Source organism: Pecten maximus, chromosome 5 (genome assembly GCF_902652985.1).
Source record: "Pecten maximus chromosome 5, xPecMax1.1, whole genome shotgun sequence".
In the NCBI taxonomy this organism is placed as follows: domain Eukaryota; kingdom Metazoa; phylum Mollusca; class Bivalvia; order Pectinida; family Pectinidae; genus Pecten; species Pecten maximus.
The window spans coordinates 21,163,953-21,191,412 of NC_047019.1; the positions used below are offsets into that span (position 1 = coordinate 21,163,953).

A 27,460-nucleotide genomic window follows, 5' to 3' on the forward strand; every position below is an offset into this window, starting at 1 on the left:
GTTACTGTTTTCTTTGAGATTATCATTTTAAACAGTGAAGTTTATCCCCTAACCGAACTTCCCACTGCGCGAGTTCTTCTAGAAGACCTGTAAAATACATGTACCATAACCTATATGTTACCAGAAACATGGACACAAACACACATCAGTGACGACTGACCGAGTTTGGCTGGGTGGACCCGGTCAGACGCTGGAGCGGTCACCTGTACACTATACCGTAACCTGTATGTTACACGAGTAAACACACTTACCTTTGCAGAATATCACGCCCTTATGTCTGTAAGGCCATTGTAATACATTAATGTTATAAGCAGAGTTATTAGTTTAATTGCAAAATATCCTCTGCAGAGTTATTAATTTAATTGCAAAATATCCTCGTCCTCGTTGTATATCTTGCAACAATACACTAATCATCGTTAATCATTTCTTAATCATTAGATAATAATAAAGCTAATAGCGTCAATAGCTTTTAATTATTGAACATAGAGACAAAGATAGAGTCAGTGTAAACAATATCCTCTAAATTTTTCACATCTGGATGCTGTATTTACGGAAAGTCTTTTTCTTTTTTTTTTAATTGCTATATGATAGATTTGAAAATTTATATTTTCATTTTATTAACATTGAGAAAGAGCAATCGTTAGCGGCATGGTAACAATCACAATAGATACAAAGTACATTTATTCATTTTGTATATATAAAATCCAGCAGAAGATTTAGGCAGTGAAATGGTATACATCGTCCATATTTTGAAACTATCGCGCAATAGAATAAATTATTGATGCAACAAGAGTTATATTCATTGTACTTGATATATTTTCTGAAACGTTATCGTTCCTCAGTAAAGGTACAGTCCATATCCTGTTCAGTCTTGAAGCGATATTTGTTGTATTTTGTCTTGTCTGTATGAAAGAATAAAAGTTAACACTAAATAAAAGGTGGAAAATGTATAAAAAAGAAAATTACACTTCTGGCACGGTGCTAGTAAATGTATCTGTATGTTTCATAGAAGCTCGTACCCTAAATTGGCGGAATCGTACCTAAAATTGGCGGACTCGTACCCAGAGAAATAGGCGAAGTCGTACCCATCTTACAAAAATTATTCAAATGAAATTGACGTCCTTTTAATGAAAAATTGTATAGAATTAAATACATATATCGGTGTCCAGTGACTTTTACACGCCAAGGAATTCGTTCATTAATATGTTTTGTTTATTTTTTTTTCTGCAACATACAAATTGTACTTATATCTAACATCGTGCAACATTTTATTGCAATCGGACGAGTATCGATGTATTTTGATACTGAATCCAGCCTTGGAGATCACTTCACCGTCCGTGGGATATGTTAATTACAGAATTTCAAATTTGAAACCTGAAAAATAAATACTTACAAACACTCATTATTCATCATAACCATGAATACATACATACAATTTCTAAGTGATCAATTAATGCATTAATATTGAATGTAACAATCATTGAGACAAGTGATCATCTGACATGACAGATCATCTATCCGTGACTCCGCCCACCTGCGGTGTAGTCTAATTGGATTAGTTTATATAACTTTGGCGCCTGTCTACCTGTCAACTAACCCGCGTCTCCGCCTACTTGTGTTCATTGGAAGACGGTGACAGGTGACGAAATCTATCAATAGGCGGAGTCACGTAACTAGCAAAGTAAGTGTCGTGCTGTTTGTCACACATCATCAGTTTGCTTATTTCTATTCTAATATAAAATATCCTGTTGCTACCAGAAACATAAAAAATAAAGTAAATTTAATACCAAATGTTATATTCTCCATCTTGTACTGCTGCAACAACACGTGTACAAAAATGACCGTTTGTTGCCCGAGTGAAACTACGTAATACGTACGATTTGCTTTTTGAAATATTAGTTCTATAGATTTGAGTTGTGCATTTTCATTTTTTTTTTTTTTTTTTTTTGCGTTTCATGAACAGAAGTCGGCCCTGAAAAGGGCCGTTTTGAGAGGTATTGGTCGTTTACTGTCGGGACAATGCGGTAGGGTAGAGTTTATCTAGATCCCAAGAAGTTGGTTCTAATCACACTGGTATCAGTCCAATAAGGTCGGATACAAAATAAAATCAGCGGCCTTTTTATGTTAGATATCAGGAACTTAAGATTTTTAATTGCTCTGTCCGTGGTTACACAAATGTAGGAGTATGGTATCACGGTCCCTGCATTTACAAACGACACGAATTATCACCATTTATTTCAGTAAATATTAATCGACCTTTTTTATTATTTAATACGGATCTCGTGTCATGATACACAATTTGTTTACAGGCTCTTACTTTGAAATACTGCAATACAATTTGACAGGCTATATTTTTATCGGACATAAAAGGGTCTAAGAAATAATTAATATATCAAACTAGTTTTAAAGTTGTGAATTCGTCATTTTTAACGCGCGGACCCCTTGTACATTTTTTTTTACAAAAAAAACAACAACGTGCACACATGGGATCACTGATAGCAAATATATTGTTTGATAGCATATACAACAAATGGAAGGGTTTTGCTTTAATAGCTGTTAAACGCAGTGTGTTGTGATAGGATATATCTTACCTGAAGACACCCGTTACCAAGTAATGGATAGGATCGTCGATCTGCTTCAGGTAAGCTAATGAATATAACTGCATATAGATTATAATACTGATGACTATTTTATTGATAAATGAGATGTAGGTTTCTATCCTCGAACCCACTTGAAAATATGATGAACAACGTCATTCTACCTGGGTCATGGAATACCTGAAAAAGAAGATTGAAACAGTTAATATAAACGTTGAATACTTTACCTGCTACTGTACGTACGTCATCTCCGATACGTCCCGGGTAAGTATAAATAACAAAATGCAATATACTGGCGATTTAACAATTTAATTGTATCATTTAACATGTTTATCAATCATCACATGTGTTGACGGTTTCTTGAACACGTAATACAGCAACGGCGATACTTCTCAGTCATGGATATATCTGAAACAGGAAGATTGACACAGTTAATACACAGTGATTACATATGGATCCCGCCCGGGTCAAGTATTATAAATAAATAACAAAATACGATGTACAGTAGTCAACGTAACCGGTTTATTGCTTCAATACACTTTCTCATATGAACACTTCACATTATACGGGGTAAATCATAACATGGGTATTTTTTTGACAACACCACCGCCGTATTACCGAAAACAAGTACATCAAATATCACGACAATATCAGTCGATCTCGGAGCAAGTAAACGGAATAGGTGGGTTGTGGTTAATTACAGGCGTAATTACAATAGATAACGATTGATCTGGGGTAAAGAATAACGTCCAAATCCGAGAGCAATAAATGTTGCTTCCAGTAATATTTCCCGTTTGCAAGAACACGTATTTCTACCGTACGATACACGAGGTCGCGCGCGGTGTTGGACGTTTCATCGATCGATCGGTACAGGTAATCCTATACTACTTGTCGAGTGCGCTGATGCGTAACGATCTACGGCACTCTGAATTTAAAAACGGCATACTGAATTTAAAAACGACACACTGAGAATACTCAATTACACTTAAAATACTCACGCCACGTTGAAAACGCTCACTTTCACTGAAAAATTCAAACTCGCGCGAGTAAATTCAAGGTTTTAGGGTTACCAGTGTATGATACCAATATGAAGACATGTAAATTCAGATTCTTGCTTGGGGCTTCATAACTTTGTTAAAATGTTTTTGATTTTGATCATTTGTGTCATTGAAGGAACATTTAATTAGCTTTAGTCTGCATATCTAGATGTCCTAACAGATCTAGAATTATAAAGTTATACTACTTTTCAGTTTCAAGCTGAACTCACTTCTGGAAATAATTTCATGACTGATTTCATTACTGTACTTTGGGATATTTTGGCATTGCCAAAATTTGTTGTTTTTTGGTCAAAATAGGAATCAGGATGGTTAAATATTGGTGCATCAAATTTTGGCGTTTACCATTATGTGTATTAAATTTTGGCGTTTACCTGTAGTTATGTAATTGAACTGTTTTTTCGTTGATACGCTATGCTAGGCTTCATATCAAATTTCCGATTCCAGATCCTTATGAAAATAAAGTGTCTCAATAACTCTAATGCAGCTATTATATAAAGTCCATATTGAGTGTAGTTTTTTTCCTGCATTAATATATATATATATATAGTTAAAAAGTTCATTTAAAAAACTTGCTGTTCTTATGTCCACATTTTCATCAAGATACTACACCTTGTAAAATGTTAGTCGATCAATGGAGACATGACTTACCCATGAACACAGCTAATTTAAAAATGAATATGAAAACAACGTGAATTTTATGACAAATTTAGATGAAAACATACCTTTATTGACACGTTTTTACCCAGAAATGATATTCCAACACACATTGACACAGCTCGCAGATGTTGGTAACGGGTACATAGTAAATGAATGGAAAGACGCTTGCTAAAATCCGGACATTGTTGTGACGATTTTTTCGTGAAATTTTGGTGTGTTTGATATTGGCTCATTCAGCCTCAGGTGTCAAATAAACCAAAATATAAACATATCCAAGATATCCCTTTTAGTGCGGCATATGTAAATAATCGCAATGGCTACAATATCTTTATGCTAAAAGTCTCACCCACGCATAATCTCTAAGAAGTTCATGAAGTGCAATGATTTATTTACATTTCCTCTACTCATGACTTGCTAATAAACTCATCTTTTGTATTGTAAGTGGTTTGCTTTATTTGCCTGTGTATAGCGACCAGCGACCTCAACCATCTGAGTGGAGGTGGAGCCGGTGATGGTAATGGAGAGAAGGTACTTAAAGGCAATGCTACTGGTCTCAATATGGTCGTGAAAAGGAGAGTGGGCAGGCCAAGGTAACAGTTTTAATTTGTAATGGTTTGTAGCCATTATAATATATATGTATTATCCCGTCTTGACATGATCATGAATCAGAAAGATAAACAGTCAAACCCAGCTATATTGAAATCCTCGAGGAATGGAAAAAATTACTTCAAATTAACTGGTTTTCAATATACCGTGACGGCCAGTAGTGTTGGGACGATGATCGGTAAAGATCGATTAGCGATCGTTTATAGCATCTCGATGCCGATGATCGATGGCAAACATCAACAATCGATCATCGGCAAATATAAAAAGGTACCGAAACGAACGAACCTCGGTATATGTAATCGAACGCGCCCGTCAAACAATGTACAAAGATGGCGGCCGCTGAAGAAAATCTAAGGGAAATATACCCAAACCCAGGCTCCATAACGAAATCAGATGTTTGGAAATTCTTCGGATTTTATAAAATTAATGATAATGAACCACCATCAAAAAAGAATTTGGATACAACGCAAGCTGTTTGCCGTCTATGCCGCAAGATTTACAGAAATACAGGTAAGTTCTACCAAGCTAACAAACTCGTACGGCAGACGTAACATGTGTTTCATTTGTAAACTCAAAATTGTATCAGCCGTTTAGAACGCTTGTCAGTTGTATATTTATTATCTTTGAACAAGTATCAACTTAATGTTTTCTTCCGTCGTTTTCAGGAAATACTACGAATTTCAGAGCCCATATTGACGGGGAACACAAATTACCGTCGGGAAATTCCACACAATCGCGATCAGACAAAGTTGAAACAAAATTAGTTCAACCAACAATATCGGCTGCATTTGTCAAAAGATGTGATGTTGTATCAGGATCAAATACTGTATTGAGTCAAGAACGGAGAGGACGGGTCGATGATGCAATATATCAACAGACATTAAAAACAATAATTTCCAGGGAGATCTGAGTGCATGTATTGTATTTGCATTTGTGAGTTTTTCACCCTTGTTCGTATACATGTTCAATAAATGTTTACTATTATTTTCTAGTCAAAAAAATGGTGTGTCAAAAATGTCAAAAACTGTCAATTGTCTAGTCAAGAATGTTTAGTTATTGCTCTGTTATAAATACTAAATTGTTATTGTTTATCAGTTTAATAGCTCAATTAAGCTGTTTTCATTGTTAATAAAAATATTGTTTTTCTTGATTGTAGCTTTTTGTGATTGATGTGTCCTCATGATCTAGTAATTAAAATTATTTTGAGAAATCCTCAAATCCCAAAAACATATCAAGTTGGAACACCCCTTTTCTATAGTGCTTAAAGGAACTGGTTAAGTGATTCATAAAGTGGCATTAACATATTAGAGACTTTATTATGTTTCACATACTACAGAGGGGGGTGAAGCATACAGTACACATACAACACAAAATAAAGTAAACAAAGGCAGATAACTGAAAACAGTTTATTTCCATGCTAAGTTACTAATATTCAATGGAATTTTAAAGATATTAAAGTTATAAATGCATTGGAAAAGTAAACCGATTATTTCACCGATTATCGGATCGAATAGGGTATCCGATTCCAACCGATGATCGATTATTATTTTCAACCGATTTCCCAACACTAAAGGCCAGTCATCAAGGCCAGTCGTGATGATATTCAAATTAAATGATATATAAACAATGCTTTAGCGTTGCCGGGGACAATGGTTTCCTTTCAAATGAAGCGTTATTTCAAATAAACAGATTTCCGAGGTTTGGGAAATTGAAAGGGCCTTTTGGTCTCATTTTGGGAAGAAAATTGGTGAATTGGGAAAGATTTTTTCATGAGTAAACTGCAAATTTTGCAAACAACATAATATGCGTTAGCACATTATGATTTGTTTGCTTGCAAAGCTCTGGCATTCAAATTGATCATAAATATCATACAAAAACAGTTCAACGCTTATATTTACATTCCTTTTGCTTTTTATGGAGGCGTTTACGCCTGCCATATTACAATCACCTACGAGTTGTGACGTCACAATCTCTCACTTTCATTTTCGTTATGTTTCCTTTCACAGTTCATTTTGTAGTTTCTTTCGGTACATATATGATGTAGTTGAACTATATATACATTTATGAAAACTATCAAGACTACAAATAAAGTGCTATTACATGAAAAAAGGTATATTCAGTATAAATTTCTCTTCGGCGGAAGCCCGGAATTTGAGACCTCTGGTGGTAATTTCTGTAACTAGGGGTAATGATTCGCTTATAATTAGTTCCAAGTATGAGGCACGTCATTGTAGTCCGTTATTCAAAGTAGATGTGCACAGAAATGTATTAACTATGCTGATAATGTTTTGAACATTACAGGAATTATTTTGAATAAACAATAAGAATAATGTCTTGTAAATATCTACACCTGCATCGATTTTTGCAAATCTATATTGAAAATACTGTTTGAAGGGAGATAACTGCGAGATTCTGACGTTACCTTACAGAAGGACACTTGTTTAACTACTAGAAATAAGGATGGCATAACAACCAAGCGCAAACAAATTCCTGATTTTCATAATACCCTCCAGGTTTTGGCTAACAAGATTTCTTTTGTTTACAACTTGGTAGTTTGTTCACGAGATTTTATGAGATTTAGTCCGATATTTAGCGATCACGTGTTCCGTCTGTTTACGTGAGCGAGCACTCTGTCAAAATGGAAGCACGTGGACACGGGCTTCACACGAAGCATCAAAATGATGTTTGTCGCTAGAAATTAATATCTATCAACATGAATTAAAGGCAAGTTGCTTATAAAGTTTAAATCTGTTTGTTGACTCACTGAAATAAGTGTTTGTTTATTTAGGACGAAACTGTTTACGATAAGTTGTTCAAGCCTGGCCAGACCACAAAATCACAATATCTACTGCGATTATAGTCCGAATTTTCTGACGATCTTGCTATATACTATATGCAAACTTTAATCAGCTTTAAGGCGATATCAACCCCAGAACCCTTCGGATTACTGCGATAACTGATCGAAGTCCCTGTGTTTCAAATCCATGAATCGGTAGACCTACGTGATGGCGTGATTGAATTCGATCGTTTATTTTTTTTAAACTAAGAAAACTCGCACATATCTGTCGTGGTGGTCATTTGTGCTGTACTTTCCCCGACAGAGACAATATACAGAATTTGGATTTCTGTGATAAGGTTTACTGCAGTAGCTACTCGCGCTCGTAATATATATGAAAATGCTAAATTATTATTGAACCAGCTTGTCTTATTTATATATTATTCAGCTCACGATTCAACCTTTTCAAATGTTTTCATGTAATATATATATACATTTGTATGCACCAAGCTGTGAAATGTTTGTATTACATAAAATATTTAAACAATACAAACTAATTGTAGATTAACAAAATGTATACCAATTGCATTTAACCTATTAGTACAACTTTTTGTTGTTTTCATGTAATATAACTTTTTGTTGTTTTCATGTAAAATGATAAATACATGTATATCTATTGGCAATCGATATCAAATCCATATAATATAAGACTTTCTCAAATATCAATATTCCTCATAACTTTCAAAATAAATCTATATTTGCTTTTGAAATTTAATTAAAAATGTTTGATTTTCATGTCGCGAACATATCCCTTAAAATAATCATCAATCTCCTTATTGGTCTCCAGAAAGTGTGAAAATAAATGAAACTTGTTTGTCAATAATTCTATTTATTATGAATTTATGTATAACCATTTAGGTTTTTTCCAATGTTGACCTTTAAAACTATATATATATACAAGCAACAATCTGTGGGATGTCAAATATGGAAGGCTATAGCTGTTTCAGGATAAATTGCCAAAAATGCTTATAAGTACTGTTTCTTATCACTGATCACATATATTGGGTTTTCGACTATTATGTGTTATTGCTACTTAAGTGTGAATTTTTTCGGCTTAAGTGATAATGTATTTCTTTGTACTTATGTGCAACAGACATCGCGAGAGTTTAATTCTCGTACATATAATATTGACTCCTACAAAAAGAAGTTGAGTGATCATGAGTGGTTGACCTACGAGAGGCATTTTATCAAATCTCATATTGACCATACTGATTGCTCATGATCATATTTCATCCGGCCTAGTAAACTCTAGAAAAAACATCTTAATTTATGAAAGTAGCTAACTCATTTAATGTATGTGTAAAAATTAAGTATATATATATCGTACAAAACCTCAAACTTCTAATATGGTAGATATGAAACATACATTTAGGCTGACTGCCTGATAATATAATACAATTTGTACAGAGTTTACAATCCTTTGACATTCAGCTCATAATATACACCATTATAATTTGATCTGTCGTCATGCGTCGGTCTTCTTCTTAAGACCAAGATATCGCAGAATGGTGTACAAAAGGTTCTTAAGCTGTTTTATCAAAATTGTTAATTTCATGGCCCCCTATGTGTCGCATTCTCCCTGGGGAGAGGATACATTTTACTATAGTTTATATAGGAAACTCATCACACATATTTTAGCATAATTTGTTTCATTTTCATTGGAAATTGGTTAGCACGTGGTTGGGGCAAACTTTTCTCAATGACATATTGTCAGAGAATGTCAAGGCCAACGACTTGTTATGGGTTCGAATGTCAAAAATAAAAATCTCAAATTGATTATTTTTTTCATTTCATATGAAAGAACATAGTCCACTGAAACAGAATGTGCATATTTTATTGTCATCAGATAAAAATAAGGCAGAAAGATATGGCACTTGGAAAAGAATCATAAAGCTATTTTCTCCAGCCAAAATTAAAAAATAATCCAAAATTGCAGAATAAAGGTTTCTGCTCTTTTATCTATATACACATGAAGGCTTGATGTTTGGTGCATCGATAACGTATGGCTGGCTACAAATGTTATACTTATATTTGACCTTGACCTTCATTCAAGGTCACGGGGGTCAAATGATGAAACAAATTCAAAGTTCTTTCAAAATTATTAATTTGGGTCACATTTTAAAGAATCGGCCCTTTTAAAGGTGTGTGCAATGTATCAAGGTCAAATAATCAAAATGACGCAGATATGGCACTTTTAAAAAGAAATTCCTACCAAAATGAAAAAATGACCCAAAACTGCACATACACATGAAGGCTGGATATTTGGCAAACAGATACATGTAACATGTGTGACTGGCTACAAATATTGAGTTTATCTCTCTGACCATGACCTTCATTCACATTTTAAAGAACCGGCTCTTATGAAGGTGTGTGCGAAGTTTCAAGGGCAAATTATTAAAAATGATGCAGACATGCCCTTTAAAGAATGTTTTCTTGCCAAAATTAAAAATTATCCATAAATTGCAATTCAATTGTTGGCTCAAAAGGGGTGTCCAGCAAGATTATTGAGTTGGGATCTGAATGGTTTCACAGATAAAACAAGAGGCCCAGAGGGCCTGTATCGCTCACCTGGTTTTATGAGATATGAAACAAGAATGATGCTTAAGTTAATTTGTCGCTGGTATTTCTATGTCAATATATCATAAGCATTTTATATGGGTACATGTACATTGGTTTATTGTTATTCTAAAAATGTCAATTGAGCGAAATTGACCTATTTTGGTCCCATCCTTCAGCCCCCGGGAGGTTAACCCCAACATTCGTACAATTTTGAATACCCACCCCATAACCATGCTACCATGCAAATGTAGGTTTTATACCAAATTGTGCAATTAATCCATGAAATGAAATTGACTTTGGGTACAACCCCATAGGGATTGCTACCACACCAATGTGAGTTATATCCATAACTTAGTTTCAGAGAAACCAATTGACCCCTTTTGACCCTGCCCCCCCCAGGGGTCAACCCCACCATTTTTACAATTTTGAATCCCTACCCAAAATGATGCTACCAGTCAAGTATGAGCTATATCGATTGCTTAGTTTCAGAGAAGAAGTTATTTATGTCAATTAAGCCAAATTGACCAAGAGATGAACACAATCCTGATGTAAAAATAGGCCCAGGGTTCTTTCCCCACCCCAAGGGACTTATACAATCATATTGAATTGATATCAAATATGAAAGTTTTCTTCAATATTTTGCATGTAAAACGCTGTATATTTATATACAGTACCTATAGCTACTAGGCTATTATCTACATCTTGGTGGTAAATTAAAAAGCAACAAATCACAAATCACAGTTTATTGTTAATATTGACATTGGATCTATTAAAATAGATGGAATTGATATCTAATTTTAAAATAATTGTCCTTAACAAATGAGGTCTTTGTTGAAAAAAAAGTGTAATAACTTTTAAAAGCCGTCAATCTAATTTTGATATTATTCTAAGATCAAAATAGAAAGGAATAAACAATTTTGTTTACAAGATATTGAAAGATATTGCACACTTTCAACAAAAAAAGTAGCAGACACTCCCTGTATTTTCAATACATATCGTGTATTGTTATAACTTATCGAAATGCATATCATATTGTTTCGACATTTCTAATACCCAGGCCTATAAAATATAAGTTTGTTTTAAACACATAAATGCAAATTTTGAACTACTTAAATATAAAAGATGGTTTAAAGTATGAATGTTAATGACATGTACCTAAGTAGAAGTTGATTTGAAAAAATTTAAAATGTTTGACTTCTTAAGTAAAGGTTTGATTGAAATAAGAAATGTTTAACTACTTTTAGAAGTAGGTTTGAAACTTTAAGATGGTTAAAACCATTATGTATATCGGAACAGTCTAAACCATTACATTCATCAGGACTGTGAAAACCATTATGTCCGGTTGGTTTGACACACTTAAGTGGAAATGTTTAGTCATGTTGATATCAGTTTAATTTGTATTCTTGCTTTATTTCAAATATCTCCTTTTACATCTGACTAACGCCTCCTACAGTACTTTCAGTACTTTGATTTATTTTTTAAATGCTATAATTCATATTTAAAATTCATAATTCCCGCCTTACCAACAGTCAGCAGATTTTTTGTCAGTTGTTGGAACAGACGGAAAATGGTCGCATGCTTTTTGGCAAACAAAATAGTACATGGAAAATAAAAAAAAAAAAAACTCAATTCTATTAATCATTTTATTATCAGCGCAATGCACAAATGGCATATTTTTATAACAAATAATGTAGACAAAATAATTAGTCGTTAAACTTAATTATCCTTGATATTGTAGTTCCGGTTTGTGTTGTATTAATACGCTGATAAGTGTAGCGCGTGATGGATGGCATTTAAACGTACATCAATGCCAGAGCTCTCAAATAGACTATATAGTGAGCATGACAATGCCAGACAAATGTAAATATTTAATTAAATAATATTTTAATATATCCGATTTCAAATTCAGTGGGTTCAACTGCATACAGTAAACTTGATGTAACCATGTATCTGTTGACTTTAGTACATCACATGACAACTTCAGGGTATCAAAGTGATGTGTTGGTTTTATAAATAATTATGGATAATCATCCGTTACTATTTATAACCTTCACTTTTGCATTGAGTTTGATAATATACATGTAGTCATCAAATATGCATTATAAATTAATGCGCTTGGAAGTTTGAATGATGTCATGATGATTAATTGGCCATCAATAGATATATATATGCCGGTATATTTACCATTTCGGGAGCCAAAATGAAATCATTGAAAATAAATTTAAACTGTTGACTATTCAGTATTCCCTCAAACATTTTGTAGAGCCAGAGATTGTGACCATCAATAATTTAAAAAGGTGATAATATAAATGTTCAACATATTATTCATACCTATAAATTTTATGATTCTTATGATATTCAAAAGATGTTTCTAAGCTGTCCATATTTCATTTGTATGCAGAGATGTTTATTATCTTGTGATTTTAGTAAGAACTCGGACACAATATTACCCAATGGTCGCACATTCCTTCATGCAAGTGATCCTGCAGACAGATATCTTGGAAGGTATGATTTCAAAATCATGTTATCTTTAGACACTTATTCTGACCTTAGCATTTCTGTTAAAACCATTGTATTTTTTTATCAGATTTCCTTTAACTTAACATATGTATCTGTTGATAATATATGTATGGGTTCATTAATGAGATGGATGAAAAAAAGGAAGAATTCATATTTAAGAAATAGTTGATATATGCTCTGTAATACTGAACACACAAGACTACCATTTCCTTTCAATGAATATAGATTGATGAATAATTGGCCTGATGTCCATAGAATTTACCCATGTAATATTTTTGTATATGTCACTAGTGTAATATACCCTGGAGCGTTTTTCAGTAGCTGTGCTGGTCAGAAAGTTATTGTGACATTATGTATAATGGCACAACAAAATGGCTGTCTCCGTTTGATTAAGCCCTCCACATTTTAACTATGAAACCTGTTAAAAGTTTTGTGAGTTATGTGATATAAAGTATAGTAAATTTGTCTTCATTTCAGTTTTGTGAGTTATGTGATATAAAGTATAGTAAATTTGTCTTCATTTCGTGAGATTTTATGAATCTCATCTCAAAGTTATCCTATTATTGCCTGCCAAGTCGGACTGCCTCACAGAAATAAAAAATCATAAGGCTTGTTTCATAAAATCTCCTATAAAATGGAATCTCATCCTTTATGTATATTCAGCATTTCTAAGAATCTCTTTTTAGATTTTGTTCTGTGATAAGGTATACACAATTTGTATGTTATCAGACCTCCAATACATCCAATACATACGCCATCACCGGGAACAAGATATGACCATGATGCAGAAAATTCTCGAGGTAAGTGCAGTCATCAGAAAAACTCTGAATTTGTGCTTATTTAGATCCTAAACCACCTACAAATGTTAAACCAATCCTGATAGAATGTGGACTTTTAAACCACTGTTTTTGGTTGGAAGGCCAGTATTGCTATGGACAGTGATTCCTCTGTAAACATGTGAGGTCAACACTTCAATATATACTTAGAATGATATTAGTATGCACCTACCTTTTAATAACAGATTTTGCTTGTTGAGGTTTTTGCACTGTTGTATTTGAGTTGCCTCTTGGATTTCTTTGCTGTTTCACACATGTATTAATTAATATTTAATTGCCTTATGATACAGGTTAATAACTAAAGGCTTTGTATATAGAGCAATCTAAGATGCTTCAGTGTTGTACAAAAAATATAGCATATTGACAAATTTCTAGTATGAAAAGGGATATTAACTGCTGAACCATCAAGAAACTGCAAATTTAACATTTTATGCAAACATGTTCTTTTTCATGTGATTGTGAAAATAAATAAATCATCTATTACATATATTACTATAATGGACATCTCTAACAGTTTTAGGTTCATTGTAGTTATATCTGAATACTTCACAACTTTATCTTGGTTATCTGACTGTGGCTAAATTATTTCCTGATGACAGGATGACATCATGTATTCTCTATAAACTTTTGGAAAATACAAGTCAGATATTGCAAAATAGATCAATGGAAAAAAATATGTATACGTTCCATTGATAAGATTTGATTTTGTTTTTTAAGAATCTAGTCAAGGCGATGACAGTAAGTCGGACGACTCATCTAGTGTGAAACGACAGAATGAGGTAAAGACATTTTTCTTCCTTTGCTTGATGAGTAATTTATCACACAACTGCTGTCTGATGTTCGTTATATTTCATAACATTTAAGTTCTGAAGAGTCAAAAAGACCTAGATTCTGTGACAATTATATTCAAATTCACGTATGTTTTGGTCCGGGACACTGATATTATTCAAGATTGCTTTTCATAAATAAAAAATTGGTTATGGCGCGATATCATTGGGGATTAACAATGTTTATAGTTATATCTTGCACACAGGTACTATGTTATGTTCTTTTTCCCATGTCATCTAAGGTATACACTGAACACGTGTCATACTTTGCTTCTTTATTGTAATGTCATGGAGGTACCAGGTAATGTCAGTTGTTAGAGAAAACAGCACATGTAAAAAGGTGTTGAATATCTTCATTTCTTGTGATTTCTATTAATATCAATTTGCTTTCTTTTAGGATGATGGAGAATATGTAGTTCACTGTAAATTTTGTGGATATACAAGTGGCAATACAAACTCCTGTGAACGGTGCTTTAGAAAATTCCCAGTTAATGTGAAAAAGGAACCAGTGAAGCGCCAAAAGATAGATGATAGTGAATCAACGAATGAACAAATATCAAATGTTGTGACTAAAGAATCATTCTATGGTCAAAAGATTCAAGGACAATCTCAGCCATACAAAGGTTCTGTGTTCACCGTGCGAAGTACGACGCAAAGAGGCCGAAAGATTAACTCACAAGGAAAGTCCTACAACATGGTCCGCATCACACCAAGCAAAAAATACATAGAACCAGGTATATGCACTCAATTTTGTTTTCTATAGCGATCTTTTCTCCACTTTACCTAATTTCAGATTTGTTTTCTTCTAATTTTGAGTTTCCAGTATTAGATTATAATGTAGTACTATCATGTAGTCAATTTTATAATGTTACAAAATGTTTTGCATTATAAAAAAGTTATTTCTGAGATTGCAAGAATGTTTTAGCCTGTAGAATTGGATAATGAAATAAAGGTCATTTGATTAAACAACTGAATTGATTGTTTGATGAACTTTATTTCAGTTACTGTGATTGTATCATCAGATGAAGAGGACGATACAGCTACACAAATAGCAAATCTAGAAAATCTTTCTACATCAGTTGTTCAGTCTTCATCTAGAAATGGCTCTTCTAGTGCTTTATCCAATAACGAGAGCAAAAACCAGCCAAAAACTGTTCCTGAAAAGAGTGAGGAAGATGACGAACTGTCCAAACTTGTGTCAATCATTCCTTCTCACACTTCACCAACATTTAAAAACAGTAGAATTAGTAAGATGGAAGACAAGGTAAATAGTATATTTGTAAGTGGTAGGTTCCTGTTTTTATTCTCAAATTCTTTAAAAGCTTAAGTTCTGACAAATTTACTTTTAAATTGTAGCAATAAACTAGTGCCAGTGTTGAGTTTCTGATAGACTCAGAGACAGTAAAGGCACAGTCTTAACCTAACATATTCATAGCCATCATATTATAAACTGTAGCATAGTCCTCGACATTTTGTCTGTTCTAAGAATTAATTTTTTTCTAATCAATATTTTCACTCTATGATTTCTTGAGAGTCATCGATTATTTAGCCAGCTAATAAAAATAATATATTGATTGAATATTTTCCTGTACCTGTGCATATATGAATACTTCAAATTCTATCAATATTTCTATTTTAAAGGCAGGAAATCCCATTTCAAAAAAGAATGAAAATACTCGGTCTAAGACACCGTCACCAGAACCGACAGTTCAGGTGGACACGCCAAAGCCTCTGGCAAGTCCCCTCAAGTCAGTGTCGTCGGGAAGTCTTACACTCAATGCCCGGAGTGTCAAAGTTGGTTCACTGAAGGGAACACCTATAGAACCTATCCTTATTTCAGATGATGGTGTACAAATCTTCATGGAGTGTAAGCTATGGATACATTATGGGTCATTGGTTCAGAAATTGTAATTGTAAAAAATGTTGTTTTAGTTTTAGATCAACTCTATTGGTATTTTAAAGTTTAGTTGCTCTTAACAATTCAGAAATTCAATGTACAATGTGAAAATATCATAAATGCAACATTGTTGGTTGAAAATGTTCAGAAGTAATGTTGAGTTTAGTTAAACACTGACTTAGGTATGAAATTTAGAGTATTTTGTGTATCTTTGATTACTATGTTAGTGATTGTATATAGTGTGCATTTTGGATACTAATTTTGGAGTGGAAAGTATTGGTTAAGAAATATATAGTGGTGTATGTATCTCAATTTTTGAATAGTTTACGATGTAATAGTATTTAACAGTAGGAAATACCTAATGTCATGCTTTTGGATATTAGGTGTGAATGGAATTTTTTTTCTAAAAGATTTACTAAGTGTGGTCACTGGATTGTTAAGATGTTTCTTAAATATGGACATGTGGATTTCATTATGAAATTTGAAGCCTAATTATGCTTACAGGTGAGGAAAACACTCATAAATTCAACATCACCCCCTCAGATATGAAGCAGTGCTTATTACACCTGAAGAAGTCTACACCTGTCATATTTATCCATACAACAGTAAACTTTGGGGTCAAACTGAGAGAACAACTGGACATGACAAATGAAACTCCTCCAGAAAACTCTCAGGAACCTTACTTCAATCCTGTTGACAGAGGTAAATTATCACACGTACACAGCTCTCCTTATTAGCTTAAGAATATTTGTAAATGTCTCTTGAATGTGAATACTTTATAATGAAATGTGAGCTTGTATTCTAATGATAATTGGAACACAAGGCTACTTGTAGATTAAATATTTGGATAGGAAAACAGCTTCACTCTGGAAATGTTATATGTATATTATATATATACATGTATATATATCTGTATCATACAGCAGAAAAGGTAAAACTGCATACTTTGGCAGATGGCAATCTCTTGTCTTTGTGTAAGAAAGAAAAAATCTATATAGATTATTCAGTCATTTAAGAAAGCATTTAACTGTGGTTTTGTGTCTTAAATTTCAGACTTGAAATACCAGTACATAGTGCTACTTTTACAGTCTGTTTCCTTACAAGAACAGAAAAGCACATTAAGAGTTCTAGAAAGTTATCAACAATCAACTGACAAAAAGGATCGGAATTTCATTGAGATGTTAAGTCATACAGAATCACAGCAACTTCTCCTAAATACCTCATTCCTGTGTAAGAGGATACCAAACCCTGATATTGATGCAGACCCAACCAAAATGAACTCTGAACTACTCAATGTTGATAACACCATGACGAAATCAAATATGAGCTTTGGGACAGAGAGCATGGATATGGACACCAGTCTTGACCCGAGGGAGCGGTCTCCTTCCCCTCCCCGTATTATGTTTTCTGGACCAATTGAAAAGTAAGGAAGCATTGCAGTTTAGATATTGTCATTGCAAATCTGTTCAAACTTGTTCAAGGAAAACGTTGATATGGTAATTCTTTAGGACTTGTACAATAAAATTTTGGGAAAATGTTATGGATACTCAAGACTCAAGTACTCGCAATGATCCAGAAATAATAAATTAATAGACACTATATATTAGAAGCTCATGTCATCAATCCTAATTTATGTAATTCAAGAACATATGTGTAAGTTCCACTTTTTGCATTTCAGAATTACATGTCCCTATATCTTTATTATATGAAGGGATACAAAAAAAAATTGAAATTTGGTTTGGAGTATTAGTGGGCAAAGGCGATCTAAAGTTGAAGGAGGGTGTGTCTCACCTGGTGCCGAAAGGGTGGGGCCCAAAAGGGGAGATTAGGGTAAATCATTTAAATGGCTACTACCAGGTAGGCCTTAAGGCCTGAATGGATTATGATGAAATTCGGTCTGGAGCATTATTGGGCAAATGAAATCTTTCGTTGCATAAACGAAGGATGTGACTCTTAGGACAGGAAAAAGGGGGCCCAATAGGGGAAATATAGCAAAAACAAATCCCTGAAAATCTTTTTTTTTCATTTTCAAGAGTTGAAAGAGACTGTTCAAAAAGTAAGAAAATAGTTGAAATAATTTGCCATAATTACTAAAACATCTGGGTGAACACTTGTTTGAGATGTTGAAGAAATTAGATGAAAAAATAAATTTCAATCTGTCTTGGTTTTGTAGATTGATAACATACCCACCTCCACCTACACCAGGTGGAATAGCAGTCACAAATGAGGATTTGTACTGTCTGAACGAAGGAGAGTTCCTCAATGATGTCATAATTGATTTCTATCTCAGGTAAGTATCATGGTTTTGTTTGACCATTGTAGATACTCTAGGTAGTGTGGTGTCAATCGCTTACAATTCAATATTGAATCTGAGTTTGAAAAATCCACCTTGATTAATAAAAACTCGCTTTAGAAAAGCTTGTCATCCAATTTTCAACTATTTAAAGATGCTATTTGAGATTCCCACTTTTTAACATATAACATGAAGAGTCAAATCCACTTGAGTCATCATAATTGACCTTGGTGTCTGCCTTTGCAGTTGCCTTTGGAGAATTATGTTGGAAAGAGTTGAATCAGGAAAAGCCCTTTAAGGTTCTTCTTACTTAAAGTCTTGTTTTTTGTGACCAGATTCCTGTTCCTGGAGGTACTGAGTGAAGACGTAAGAAAGAGGACCCATATATTCAGTTCCTTTTTCTTTAAACGTTTAACACAGCGACAAGGCCGAGTGTTGGACTCTGCTCTCACGTAAGTTTTGTCATACTGTATTGTCATTCAATTTCGCAGGGCTAATACTTTGCTATTTCCCATCTGAACTAGATTGGGGTACTAGATTTAATGCAACACGGCCCTGAAATCCTTATACAGTAGACAGGCTTTACATCTCTAATCAATATATCTGTGTATTGTATATTTTTGATTTATGCTTTGCATATTTCCTGTGTATTTTCGAGCTATATTCAATTACTGCGAACATAGCAAAATTAAATTTCCCACGAGTAATACCAATGAAACAGTATTGTATTTATACAGTATAATCATATAAAAGATTGATATGAAAAGGAGGCAAAAGTTTCCCTCAGTGTTCTTCACTTAAATGTTTTCACTATCCTTTGGCTCGAGACATTTCATTACACAATAGTAGTGTTATAATTTGTCAACCTGAAGAAAATGTTTGAGAATTTGTCAGTTAGTGTTTTGTATTTACTTGAGCATTCACACAAGTATACAATCACTGGTACCATGGGTACTTCCTGTCAATATCTTAACTCCACATCATATCATAGAATGTATATATCTATTCCTTTATGTGATATTAAAACTTAAAAACTCCAATTCTAAAGTTTATATATTACAATTATATTGACATTTATTTTTTGCAAATTTGGGCATTTCAGTCCTGCAGAGAGAAGGCATGCAGCAGTGAAGAAGTGGACAAAGCATGTGGATCTGTTTGATAAAGATTTCATCATTATACCCATCAATGAACAGTGAGCTATTTCAAGATTTTTGTTAAATGATTTATATGAGAACAGTGTATACACGTATACCATTTAATAGCTTGTTTCAGGTAGTAGATCGTACATCATCACTGTAGCTTTCGCGGTATCCAATAGTGGTGTCCTAATCAAATAACCATACTTTATCTATAGCCAATCCCTGTCATCTGATCTAAATATAAACAAGAGGTGCCATATTGGATTTTAACAGTTGAAGTTTATTATTGCTATTTGTTATTCTTGAAAAGTACTGGAAAGGTTTTCTCCGACTTGATATGAAGGTTCCTGTCAGTCCTTTGTTATGTCCATTTGATTTGAATACTTCTCATTGAAACAAAATAACCAAAAGGCAGCCACATTGCAATTAATTGATGTAAGTTATTATTTCTATGTTAGATGTTGTTAGTTATTATTTCTCTGGAAGTTAATTATGATTTGTCTTGGATAACGTGTGTAGGTTGTTTTAGATTACATATGTAGGTTGTTTTAGATTACATATGTAGGTTGTTTTAGATTACATATGTAGGTTGTCTTGGATTACATATATAGGTTGTCTTGGATAACGTGTGTAGGTTGTCTTGGATTTCACATGTAGGTTGTCTTGGATAACGTGTGCAGGTTGTCTTGGATAACGTGCGAAGGTTGTTTTAGATTAAATATGTAGGTTGTCTTGGATTACATATGTAGGTTGTCTTGGATTACATATGTAGGTTGTCTTGGATTACATATGTAGGTTGTCTTGGATTACATATGTAGGTTGTCTTGGATTACATATGTAGGTTGTCTTGGATTACACATGTAGGTTGTCTTGGATAACGTGTATAGGTTGTCTTGGATTACATATGTATGGTGTTTTAGATTACATATGTATGGTGTTTTAGATTACATATGTAGGTTGTTTTAGATTGCATATGTAGGTTGTTTTAGGTTGTATAAGATAACATATGTAGGTTGTCTTGGATTACATATGTAGGTTGTTTTAGATTACATATGTATGTTGTCTTGTTGTCTTGGATTACATATGTAGGTTGTTTTAGGTTGTCTAAGATAACATATGTAGGTTGTTTTAGGTTGTCTAAGATAACATATGTAGGTTGTTTTAGGTTGTCTAAGATAACATATGTAGGTTGTCTTGGATTTCATATGTAGTTTGCACTTGCTTTCAATAAATTAAGAGGAAAAGAGAACAGATGAGGAAGTGGAAGAGAGAATATCTGTCGTAGCTAGACCATTCAGTGGTGGGCACAAAGATCCTTCTGGATATCTATTCTGCATGTGACTTTGAAAATATAAGGCCACTACAGAATTCAGAATTAGAGTGTTGGATTTTAAACCCAGCTTATCCAAAACTAAAGGTATATATATATATGCAATCATTTTTTAGCTCACCTGCCCGAAGGGCAAGTGAGCTTATGCCGTGGCGCGGCGTCCGTCGTCCGTCCGTCCGGCCGTCCGGCCGTCCGTCCGGCGTCAACTTTCCATTCAAGCAACTTCTTCTCAATAACCAAAAGGCCCAGAGACCTAATATTGGGCCTGTAGCATGCTGGGGTGAAGGGCTACCAAGTTTGTTCAAATGAATAACGTTGACCTTCATTCAAGGTCACAGGGGTCAAAAAGGCTAAAATCTTTAAACAACTTCTTCTCAATAACCAAGAGTCCCAGGGAGTTGATATTGGGTCTGTAGCATGCTGGGGTAAAGGGCTACCAAGTTTGTTCAAATGAATGACCTTGACCTTCATTCAAGGTCACAGGAGTCAAAAAGGCTAAAATCTTTAAACGACTTCTTCTCAATAACCAACAGTCCCAGAGACCTAATATTTGGCCTGTAGCATGCTGGGGTGAAGGGCTACCAAGTTTGTTCAAATGAATGACCTTGACTTTCATTCAAGGTCACAGGAATCAAAAAGGCTAAAAATCTTTAAACGACTTCTTCTCAATAACCAAGAGTCCCAGGGAGTTGATATTGGGTCTGTAGCATGCTGGGGTAAAGGGCTACCAAGTTTGTTCAAATGAATGACCTTGACCTTCATTCAAGGTCACAGGAGTCAAAAAGGCTAAAATCTTTAAACGACTTCTTCTCAATAACCAACAGTCCCAGAGACCTAATATTTGGCCTGTAGCATGCTGGGGTAAAGGGCTCCCAAGTTTGTTCAAATGAATGACCTTGACTTTCATTCAAGGTCACAGGAGTCAAAAAGACATAGGTTGTCTTGGATTACATATGTAGGTTGTCTTGGATTACATATGTAGGTTGTCTTGGATAATGTGTGTAGTTGTCTTGGATTACATATGTAGGTTGTCTTGGATTACATATTTAGGTTGTCTTGGATAACGTGTATAGGTTGTCTTGGATTACATATGTAGGTTGTCTTAGATTACATATGAAGGTTATTTTAGATTACATATGTAGGTTGTTTTAGATTGCACATGTATGTTGTCTTGTTGTCTTGGATTACATATGTTGGTTGTTTTAGGTTGTCTAAGATAACATATGTAGGTTGTCTTGGATTACATATGTAGGTTGTCTTGGATTACATATGTATGTTGTTTTAGATTACATATGTAGGTTGTCTTGGATTACATATGTAGGTTGTCTTAGATTACATATGTAGGTTGTCTTGGATAACATGTGTAGGTTGTCTTGGATAACGTGTTTAGGTTGTCTTAGATTACATATGTAGGTTGTCTTGGATTACATATGTAGGTTGTCTTGGATTACATATGTAGGTTGTCTTGGATAACATGTGTAGTTGTCTTGGATAACGTGTGTAGGTTGTCTTGGATTACATATGTAGGTTGTCTTGGATAACATGTTTAGGTTGTCTTGGATTACATATGTAGGTTGTCTTGGATTACATATGTAGGTTGTCTTGGATTACATATGTAGGTTGTCTTGGATTACATACGTAGGTTGTCTTGGATTACATATGTAGGTTGTCTTGGATTACATATGTAGGTTGTCTTGGATTACACATGTAGGTTGTCTTGGATAACGTGTATAGGTTGTCTTGGATTACATATGTATGGTGTTTTAGATTACATATGTAGGTTGTTTTAGATTGCATATGTAGGTTGTTTTAGGTTGTCTAAGATAACATATGTAGGTTGTCTTGGATTACATATGTAGGTTGTTTTAGGTTGTCTAAGATAACATATGTAGGTTGTCTTGGATTTCATATGTAGTTTGTCTTGGATTACATACGTAGGTTGTCTTGGATTACATATGTAGGTTGTCTTGGATTACATATATAGGTTGTCTTGGATTACATATGTATGGTGTTTTAGATTACATATGTAGGTTGTCTTGGATTACATATGTAGGTTGTTTTAGGTTGTCTAAGATAACATATGTAGGTTGTCTTGGATTACATATGTATGGTGTTTTAGATTACATATGTAGGTTGTCTTGGATTACATATGTAGGTTGTTTTAGGTTGTCTAAGATAACATATGTAGGTTGTTTTAGGTTGTCTAAGATAACATATGTAGGTTGTTTTAGGTTGTCTAAGATAACATATGTAGGTTGTTTTAGGTTGTCTAAGATAACATATGTAGGTTGTTTTAGGTTGTCTAAGATAACATATGTAGGTTGTCTAAGATAACATATGTAGGTTGTCTTGTTGTCTTGGATTACATATGTAGGTTGTTTTAGGTTGTCTAAGATAACATATGTAGGTTGTTTTAGGTTGTCTAAGATAACATATGTAGGTTGTTTTAGGTTGTCTAAGATAACATATGTAGGTTGTTTTAGGTTGTCTAAGATAACATATGTAGGTTGTCTTGGATTTCATATGTAGTTTGCACTTGCTTTCAATAAATTAAGAGGAAAAGAGAACAGATGAGGAAGTGGAAGAGAGAATATCTGTCGTAGCTAGACCATTCAGTGGTGGGCACAAAGATCCTTCTGGATATCTATTCTGCATGTGACTTTGAAAATATAAGGCCACTACAGAATTCAGAATTAGAGTGTTGGATTTTAAACCCAGCTTATCCAAAACTAAAGGTATATATATATGCAATCATTTTTTTGTTTTTCACAATATATTGATTATTCCACCTCATAAAGAGAAATGAAACTTGAAAATAATTTTGGATCTGACTCATTCCTGTATTTTTCAGTTCCCATTGGTTCCTGGCTATCATCTGTTACCCAGGATTATTGATGAATGAAAACCTTTTATATGTACCGAAGCATCGTTTGGAGAAAGTGTTTGGAGAACAGGCTAGTTCTCCAGTTCAGCAGGAGATGGAAGGGGTGTCTGAAAGCATGCCCACTCCTGGCTCTGACAACGCTGGCGAGGCTATGGAGGTAAGTTGTCAGAACACCTTCAGCACCTCATTCTCGAGACTGAAAGTGGCGCAAACCAGCTGTCTGTGATTTCATGTACGTCACCTATAACCAAGGAACAGATATTTGAATGTAATGATTTTTCAAAAAATAATCTGTAATTAAATTATTGATTTGGTCGATTTATGCTTTTATACAAGTTTCATGCTTGTATGAAAGAAAAATAGAACTGCAGACCTATCATGAATGCACATTCATTCAGTATTTTAGTGATTTTGAATAATTCATGTTTCAACATTTTGTAACTGAACAAAGAAAATCCCAATCGTGTCACAAAATACAGATGCTAAAAAAACAAATCTACATAAAATTTCATTGTGAAAATCTGTTATTTAAACACTGTTGCCTACACATTTCCAAGTTGTTGCTATGTATAGCAGATGCAAAACCACATAAATTGATGACATCATGCACAGAAAATTCAAGAGATTCCCCTTCTATATATACATGTATATATAAGGATACTTAACCTCTATTATTTGGCGGATGTAGGTCCTCCCTAATTAAAGTCATTATCTGTTCTGAATTGGAAAATCTCTGGAAAACATAAAAAAAAGATATTGAGCCAGTGAATATGTACCTTAATCCTGTATTCAGTTTAAATATCTTTTAACATTATTTTGAGGATTTAACAATTAATTATTAAGATAAAAAAAACCCATGGTAAGCAGTGACTTGTATGCTGCAAGGTACATATCATTAATGTATTGCTTTTTAAATATCTTTGATAAAATAAATACCGAGAACTTGTGAGATGTTTATTTACCATAGACATGTACTAACTCAACTGATTGTGATTTTAGGAGGATGGGGAGAAGAAGGAAGAGAAACCGATGGATACAGAGACAGCACCCACAACACCTGTGCCAATACCTATAAACACATGTTCTTCCTCCTCTCCTGTCACAACACCTTACAAACTTCAGTACATCCCACCAGCAACCAACACAACAAAAGTGATACCGAAGGTCTGTATACAACATATAGTCAATGTTCTGTGAAAGCTTCTTTTGAAATTTATACCATATCTACTTTTATTTTTTAATACATTTATGTAGGCTTTGAGGAATTCCATTAAATGTTAACAAAGAAAACTTCGGAAAGAAGTTCAGATTTTATCAGTCTTCTTTGGCTGTTAAGTTCACCGGTTTCCTGTTAGTCCATTATGTATGATTTGGAAATATATAACACCTTTTGAAATACAATTAATAGCAGTTTTGTGTATAACTATCACCATGAATGATGGAGAGGAGTTGCTCAATAAAACCTAAATTGGTCGCTTATACAGAGTTATGTCCCTTTGTCCACTATAGCGCATGGTAGATACCTACAGCCATATCAGTTCTCATATAGAGTTTTGGCCCCTTTTGTGTCCCCAGAAAAAGGTATATGTGGGATCACAGTAACACAATGCTTTCTACTAAAAATGCTTAAAAGGAATAGCTTTTCAGATGAGAAGGTAAATTTTGTATATAGAAAGTCTGTTTCTTCATATTGTTATATGTTACTTAATACCATAACAGCAAAATCGATCTGGTTTTATAGGAACTGCGTGGTCGGGTCATACAGGATTATGATGAGGTGGCAGAAAGCAAAAAATGTTTTGTAGAAAAAGGCCAAAGAGTGTAAGTATTAAAAACAGCAAGATGTGATTGTAGGATGGCGGAGAGAGATTTCTCCAAGATGAAGTCTTAAGTCATCCATTTTTAGCTCACCTGGACCAAAGGTCCCGGTGAGCTTATGTGATGGCGCGTCGTCCGTCGTCCGTCGTCCGTCCGTCCATCCGTCAACATTTGCTACAAATCGCTACTAGTCAAAAAGCTCTTATTGGATTTTTACCAAATTTGGTCAGAAACATCCTTGGGGGAAGGGGATCAGATTTTGCATAAATGGTGACTCTGACCCCCAAGGGGCCAAAGGGGCGGGGCCCAATAGGGGAAATAGAGGTAATTCCTTTAAATCACTGCTTCTCATAAAGTTATGAATGGATTTGAACCCAATTTGGTCAGAAACATCCTTGGAGGAAGGAGAACAGATTTTGCTTAAATGGTGGCTCTGACCCCTGAGGGGCCAAAGGGGCGGGGCCCAATAGCAGAAATAAACGTAATTCATCTAAATCTCTACTAGTCATAAAGTGATGAATGCATGTTTTAAAAACTCTCAACTCTTGAGATCATTCAGACCTTAGAGAGTCTGGACTTCATTGTTTCTTTCAAGCAGTTGGGATCTTCACACTGTAACCATATACCGGTATAGCATTGTTTGAGATTTACAAATAAAACGAATTGAACATGAACATTATTTTAACATTTGGTCTAATCCAACCAGGTGAGCGATACAGGCCCCATGGGCCTCTTGTTCATGTTGATAATTGTGAGATTTTAAGGTAAACTCATGTAGGTATTTGAAGGTCACTGTGACATAAATGTTATGCTTTACTTCCATTAGACTTTGTGTTTCTTTGGCTAGGCTTTGTGTTCACCTCCATTTTAATAAAAACATGAATTTTTGCCTCCCACCTTACAGACATTTTCTGGTTGAAATCATATTGCCAGTTTTAACATTTTCATTTTACTCAATAAGGTACCTAAAAATATTGTGTTCCTCTGGTAAAATGAACTGGTTAATCATATTTGCCTCAATAAAACCTGAATTGCTTTGTGATATAATTGTATAATGTTCATGTATTTTTTGTTGCAGACCATGTGTATTGATCTTTGATTCACTGGCTGGCCCAAACAAAGCTAGAATTGTCACAATTCTGAAAGAGTAAGTTTTGTCATTGCCTGTTTATACTTGTTAGTGTCCCACATCTACGGTTGTCCATTATTGATCACCTTGGTTGTCAGGTCATCCACACTTATGATAGCAGAAATTATTTCAGAATCAGCAAGTCTAAAGATTACTAAGTTTCACATGGAAACAACAAAGATGAAGGAGGTTTGCCTTGTACATTATGTATTTTCAGTTTGAAAATCAGTCATAGAAATTATCCTGAACTTGCATTATGACAGGAAAGTTTGTACTGTTCAGAAGATTGTCAAAATATTGTTGAATCTATAAGAGGGTATATCTTAACTTTGTGAATGTTAAAATATTGTTGAATTTGTTAGAGAGTATATCGTAACTGAGAAATAAATAGATTGTAATGTTAATAACTTATATGGTTTTATGTAAATTGTACCAAGATTATGTTTTCTGGACTTTCAAAAGTTTGGGCTT

At 34.1% G+C, this 27,460-nt stretch overlaps 2 protein-coding genes across 3 annotated transcripts in view; both read left to right on the forward strand.

The window, feature by feature from the left end:
* LOC117327482 (sentrin-specific protease 6-like) overlaps window positions 1-27,460 on the forward strand; it is a 42,773-nt gene that overhangs the window by 10,486 nt on the left and 4,827 nt on the right. The window contains exons 4-19 of one of the 2 annotated variants that reach the window (XM_033884491.1): window positions 4,782-4,902; window positions 12,741-12,818; window positions 13,563-13,633; window positions 14,387-14,448; window positions 14,894-15,230; window positions 15,498-15,775; window positions 16,138-16,363; window positions 16,898-17,095; window positions 17,447-17,816; window positions 18,567-18,683; window positions 19,022-19,138; window positions 19,789-19,881; window positions 24,010-24,199; window positions 25,042-25,206; window positions 25,784-25,863; window positions 26,939-27,007. In XM_033884491.1, coding sequence (XP_033740382.1) covers window positions 4,782-4,902; window positions 12,741-12,818; window positions 13,563-13,633; window positions 14,387-14,448; window positions 14,894-15,230; window positions 15,498-15,775; window positions 16,138-16,363; window positions 16,898-17,095; window positions 17,447-17,816; window positions 18,567-18,683; window positions 19,022-19,138; window positions 19,789-19,881; window positions 24,010-24,199; window positions 25,042-25,206; window positions 25,784-25,863; window positions 26,939-27,007 — 2,572 coding nt within the window. The remainder of the gene's footprint in view (window positions 1-4,781; window positions 4,903-12,740; window positions 12,819-13,562; window positions 13,634-14,386; window positions 14,449-14,893; window positions 15,231-15,497; window positions 15,776-16,137; window positions 16,364-16,897; window positions 17,096-17,446; window positions 17,817-18,566; window positions 18,684-19,021; window positions 19,139-19,788; window positions 19,882-24,009; window positions 24,200-25,041; window positions 25,207-25,783; window positions 25,864-26,938; window positions 27,008-27,460) is intronic. The other variant, XM_033884492.1, reaches the window with a different exon arrangement.
* Window positions 5,058-6,068, forward strand: LOC117327485. The gene is made up of 2 exons (XM_033884495.1): window positions 5,058-5,428; window positions 5,584-6,068. The coding sequence occupies exons 1-2, from the start codon at window positions 5,248-5,250 to the stop codon at window positions 5,826-5,828; spliced, it is 426 nt and encodes a 141-aa protein (XP_033740386.1). The 5' UTR covers window positions 5,058-5,247; the 3' UTR covers window positions 5,829-6,068.